General features: G+C 55.5%; 1 protein-coding gene across 1 annotated transcript in view; it reads left to right on the plus strand.

The window, feature by feature from the left end:
• SLC37A1 (solute carrier family 37 member 1) overlaps positions 1 to 3,943 on the plus strand; it is a 34,482-nt gene extending 30,539 nt beyond the window's left edge. Inside the window, exons 17-18 of the mRNA XM_087817835.1 lie at positions 1,881 to 1,978; positions 3,875 to 3,943. Coding sequence (XP_087673961.1) covers positions 1,881 to 1,978; positions 3,875 to 3,943 — 167 coding nt within the window. The remainder of the gene's footprint in view (positions 1 to 1,880; positions 1,979 to 3,874) is intronic.
• Positions 3,944 to 6,000: the final 2,057 nt, after the last annotated feature.

Consider the following 6,000-nt stretch of genomic DNA (forward strand, 5'->3'; position numbering starts at 1 on the left):
GCCCTGCGGCGTCTCCCGGGCAGCACGACTCCCCTGCATTGAGCAGGCCAGCCATTCTCCGTGGCTCACATGGCCCACGAGAAACTCCCCACAGCTGGAAGATACGCGTGGTCGGAAGTCAGGACTCCTGGGCTGAGCCCCTTCTACTGAACTGGGACTGTGACAGCCTGCCCTCTGCCTCCCGTCCCAGAGGCCTTTGTGTGAGTCAGTCCAGCCCCACTGTGAACTCCGTGTTCCAGCTCATCAGGGCTCTGCCAGCAGCACTGTTTGCTGTTAGAAAGCAAAAGATGGGGTTGAATTCAGTGAAACACACATTATTCTTGATATTCTCGAGATGAGGGAAGCAGAGGTTCCTGGCAAGGGGGGGTGTCTCTGCATCTGTAAAGGGGCCTCTCTGAACGCCCTTACCCCACGAGAGTGGTGGAGGCCACCTGGACCATGTCTGACCCCTTCACTGACCCGCAGTCCTTGCTGATGGGTGGACTGTCACACCCACACTCGGAGGTCTGGCAGGCGCCCGGGCTTCCAGGCTCTGCCAGCTCCAGTGCACAGGCCCCGAGGAAACTGTCGCCATGGAAACGGCACATGCTTGCCCACCACTTTGTCTCCATCATTATTTCTCCCCAGAAGTGCTGCGCGACTAGACAGAAGCAGAGGGGAAAGGCACGCTGGGAAGCCTATGGGGTCTGAATCCTGCTGTCGCTTGGGGGACAGTCTGTCCATAGAGTTCGAGGTTGACAATCCTTTGTCTCCTAGCTTCTCTCGTCACACGGAGAAGTCCACTGTGGTCCTCAGCCCAGGCCCTCACCTCTGACCTCTCGTTTTCCCCTGGGAAACCTCTGGGCTCTCTTCACCCTGTGCCCAGGCACCTGGGGGCCCACTCAGTTCATTCACACGCCCTGGTCTCTGGGACAGTGGCCTCCATCTGTTGTCTGATAAGTTTTTTCCTGCTATTTTCTGTTTGGTTTCTTTTTTTTCTTCTGGAAACATTATTCAGATGTTGAACTTGCTGGGTTAATCCTTCAATTTTCTTTTGTTTCTTTTTCCCCTTCCTGTCTGTACCTTTGCTTGTTTTCCTCAGAGATGTTCTTGACTTTCCAAGCTCTGGACTGAACTTCTGCTTTGGCTCTCATAATGTTCATGTTCGCTAGGGCTTGTCTGCCCTTCCAGTGCCTCCTCCTATTTCCTGGCTGCCGTGTGTATTAGGTCAAGTCATGTGAAATTTTGTTCATAATTTCAGACTTAAGAAAAGTTGCAAACAAGTATAAACAATTCACACTGTGTTTGCCTGTCATCGCCCCCACTCTGTCTCACACACACATTTATAACACACACACGTGGATACATATGCATATTTTTTCGGAACCACGTTAGAGTAAATTGCAGATATGCTGCCGCTTCACCAGGAACTATGTAGTCAGTATGTATTCCCCGAAAACCAGGAGCTCCCTCACATAACCACAGTACAATGACCAGAATCAGGAAATAACACTGATACAGTATTTTTATCTACACACCTTATACATACTTCTCCAAATGACATTTTTATACCATTAGATTCAATTTCTTTATGATAAAGTTTTTAAATGGGATGATTGGATCAAAAGAATCAGCATTTAATGTCAATACATATTTTAGATTGGCTTCCAGAAAAAGACTATGCCAGTCATTCCCTCGGCAGTGCCGAATATAATTAAGCTTTTTACCCCTCACCAACCTGACAGGCGAGAATGAGACACTGTTGTTTTCATGTGCTTTTGCTTAATTATCAGTGAGGGTTTAAGCACCACTCTGTGCATCTGTTGGGCTTGGGTGCTTCAGACAGTCACGTTCTAGACTTTTCCTCTCGCACCAACGTGTGCCCACTTGCCTTGTTTCAGGAGCGGCCCTGGGCCCTTTGCTGGCCGGGCTCATCTCCCCATCGGGGTGGAACAACGTGTTCTACATGCTGATGTTCGCAGACGCCTGTGCCTTACTGGTAAGTCACTTGACCCCTCGTCCTAGCAGCCTTCACACGAGTCTCCATGGTATCAGCAAACACTGGTGATGCCTTCTCCCGGGAAGGCTCCTGCAGCTCTCTGGGACTCTGGGCCTGTGACATGGCCCCACTTCTCTGTCCAAGACCCTTCCTCTTCCTGGTCAAACAAAGATCAGACACAGAAGCAGAAGCGGTCAGTGTGCTGCTGGTGCTGCAGGCAGGCTGCAGAGGCAACGTGCAGGCCTGGGGACTGTCACCCGGCAGGCCTGGGGAACTGCCCATTCGTGTGGTCAGACAGAGTGGCCGGGCTCTCACGTCCCTGGGCTGACCCTCTCCAGTGCCTGCCAGCACCCAGAGCTGAGGGTGCCTTCCCTGTCAGAAACTCGGCGCACAGATGGGAACTTCCTGCCATCATGTTTCAGGAGTTGAGCTTTGTCCTTCAGATTGTCCCTGCTGTTTACAGCGTGTCCCACACCCACACGTAACAGGTGTTTTCTTCCCTTTCTCCTTTCGCTTAGTGATCCACTTTCTATAATCATAAGCTTCTTCCCACTAACGCTTTCACATTTGGGACTTGGTAGACCTGATGTTGACAAGAGGCCAGCTCAGACACAGCAGGCCATGCTGCAGTGGGAGGTCGAGGCTCAGATTCTCTGTGATCAACTGTCTAACACAAATGTTATTGCTGCCGGCACTGTCCTCGGCGCCAGCCACGTGCCTGCCCACTCCCTTTACCACCATGATTGTGTGACCACGGCCCTGGTCCAGCAAGGTGGCTGTGTCTCACCTGTCGGGAAACTGCCTCCTCTCTAGTCTGAACTCACTGTACATACGAGGTGCTTCTAAGCCCCCACGCGAACCTGAGGCCTCTAAGGAAACAAATGTCGCGCCCTCGAGGTTCTGACCGAGGTTCGGTCCCATGTGGCTGCGTGGGTTTCACACCATCCCTCGAAACCCTCCTCCAGCACCCACGCTGCCTTCCCTGGTGGCACAGTGGTCCCCCAGAGCCAGGTGACCCTCTGGGTACTACCCCAGGGCACTGCCCATCATGGAGGGTGAGCTCTTCTGGGGGCTGGTGTCACACTTGGGGAACGACTAGAGAAACGCAAAAAGAACCAGTTAGATTTGGGGTGGTGCTTAGTCTGTAGTCTGCGTGAACTGGCTCTGAGCCCTTTCAGTGTGAGAAGGGCCATGAAGGGAGAGTGCTCAGCAGCACCTGCAGGCTGCGGGTGGGCAGCGAGCTCTGGGTCCAGGCCAAGGCTGTTCCCGGGACGGCCTTTGCAGCCTCCAGTGCCCGTGGCTGGTGACGGCTCTCAGTCACCTGCCCAGCTCTCCCGTCCTCCCTGTGTCACCAACTTGGGCATTCTATGACTGGACTCATTTCATTTTAAACATGACGTGCACCCAGAGGTCAGGCTGAAGTCTGTCCTGGCAGCATGTCCTGCATAGTGATTCCTAAGCAACAGCCCTGCGCTCAGCCTACACGGCCCGTGGATGGAGCTCCCTCTGCTCCACTTTGGGCCTTTAAGTCCTTAAAGTTCTGAGGCAGTGTCCACGGGCAGACCCCCTGGCGTGGGCTCAGAGAGCCAGGCGGTGGGCTCCAGTGGGGACAGGACTTGGTCTTCACAGTGACAGTGGGCATGCTGTGGCACGCAGGGTCCCCCCAGCACGCGGGGTCTCCCAGCACTCACTCAGGGTCTCCACTTGTGGCACTTGGGGTCTCCCCAGCACACGGGGTCTCCCAGCACTCACTTGGGGTCTACGCCTGAGGCACTCGGCATCTCCCCAGCACTAGGGGTCTCCCCAAACTAGGGTCCCCCCAGCCCTCGGGGTCCCCCCAGCCCTCGGGGTCTCCACAGCAGTAACTCGGCAGCCTTGTCTTTGTCTTGGGTGCAGTTCCTGATCCGCCTCATACACAAGGAGCTGGGCTGCCCGGGGGCAGCAACAGAGGATCAAGTTCTGTAAGTGCTCCTGGCCTCCCCAAAGTTAACTCAGCTCCAAAATGTCGCTCTGGCTTATCTGCCCCCAGCGCCCGCTGGTCCTAAAGGAAGACAGACAGCGCCCCGGCTTCCCTTTCCTCACAGCTCGTGCCCCTCTCCCTTTCTGATAAACGCCGGTGTGGATGGGGACCTGCCATGGCGCCCCAGGGTCTGGGTGGAAGACCGAGGGAAACGGCCTCCTTTGTTCTTTGAGCTTGGCTCTGCCACACAGGTGGCAGCTGCAGAGCTCAGCCAGGCCTCCTGCCCCCCTTCCTCTCTCCGCTTGCCCCTCTGTCCCCCGAGACCCCGCAGAGGGGAGGGACACTGGCGCCCCGGGGGCTGGTGCAAGGGGAGGAGTTCAGCATCTGTCCTCAGGCCGCTGCGCCCGTGTCACCCGCAATATTTTATTTCTCTCAGGTTTAAGGAGCACTGACCACTCGGCCCTGCAGAGGGAGGCGGGGCCTGTCCTTCACAAACTGTCTTTCAAGGAAAAGCTGAAATAAAGGCCCCGTGTTGAAAAGAGTGACTTACTTTGCCTTTTGCACATGCACCTGGAGAAGACACTAAAGCCACCTTGAGAAGTCCTGGTACTGTTTAGACGAGCCGTGGCACGTGGGACAGCAGCGAGGCAGTGCCGTGGCTGTGGCTCCACGCGGCACCTGGCAGGATGCCACGGGGCACACAGGTGCCCTCCTCTCTCAGGTATCTCGGCCTAGAAGCTAGAATGGGGTGAGTGCCGCACAGGAGGGGCTCCGATGACACCGGGACCTGCGTGTGGAAGACAGTCGGGTACAGCCGCGCAAGGGAGGAGGCAGCCAGCGAGCAGCCCACCCGCACAGGACAAGAACCTGACAACTGGATGAGAAACTGGCAGAGCTAGACTCCCGGCACCTCCTCTTCTGTACCCACCCGAAAACCACTGTGAGAAGTGAGCAGCGGAAACACTGTCCAAGCCCAAGTGGGTCGGGGGCACCGGGAATGCCGGCCCCAGAGCACCCTGAGATTCCTGTCACCCCAGCACCAAGGGCCCTGATGCTGCTGGACCCCTATGGGGTCCCAGGAAGACAGAGCAGAGCCTGGAAGGGGTCCCCAGTGCAGACTGTGTCTCACCCCACGACACACAGGCACCAGGGACCGTCCTGGCTGCCCAGCCCCGGGGTTATTTATTTAGCGGGTGTGCTGTATGTAGGAGCCTCGCAGCACACTGGTTATTTATTAAGACAGACTGATTGTTCCCTGGCCGCTGAGCTCTCGGCTGTTGCCTAGCAAAATCCTTATCTGCCCTTGGAAATAAAATGTTTTTTAAAAACTCAGCACGTTGATTGTCCCCACTCTCATTTCCATTATTCTAGAAAAAGAAAACTTTACAATAGAACTGCATGTTCTTGGTTTTCTGTTCCAGCAGAGAAGGGCCACCCTGCTGGGGAGCAGGCCAAGCCCCCCCAGTTTAGGATGTTTTATAAATCATGCAATTTAAGGCCCATCCCAAGATCCATCCTTGGCTGAAATGTCACAGGAGGGAGTAGGCTGCCCTGGGGGCTGCACAGGAACTGCAGGCTCTCAGACTGGCTTAGACACAGGCGTCCGCACCGCCCACATTTTTCTCCGATGGACGCCCTGGGATAGCAGGCCCTGGGCACTGAGACAAGGCTGCTGCCCCTTCGCAGCGGGAAGGGCAGTGGTCAGAGCACGGCCAAGTCACCCGCAGGGTCACCGCTGTCGTTCCCACGAGGCCAGAGAAGGGCAGACAGGATGAGGTCCACTGAATGGCAGTTGTCCTCACAAGCAAGCTGGCTTTTTTTTTATAAGTTCCTGGCACATTTAAAAAGTTTCCTACTACTAAAAATAAAAGTTCCATGACCACCACGTGGGCTATATACAGTTTCTTACACACGATCCACTCAGCTCGCAGGTTTGTTTCTCTTGCCCATCCTGGGTTCCGTCTTCCACCTCCAGCCCACGTGCCCAGTGGCTGCTTTTCCCGGGTCCCCATCGCAGGCTTTCAGCTGCTCCTCCCTGTCCACCCCCAGGGGTCCCAGTGGC

The sequence above is a fragment of the Miniopterus natalensis genome, chromosome 6, assembly GCF_054644295.1.
Source record: "Miniopterus natalensis isolate mMinNat1 chromosome 6, mMinNat1.hap1, whole genome shotgun sequence".
Classification (NCBI taxonomy): domain Eukaryota; kingdom Metazoa; phylum Chordata; class Mammalia; order Chiroptera; family Miniopteridae; genus Miniopterus; species Miniopterus natalensis.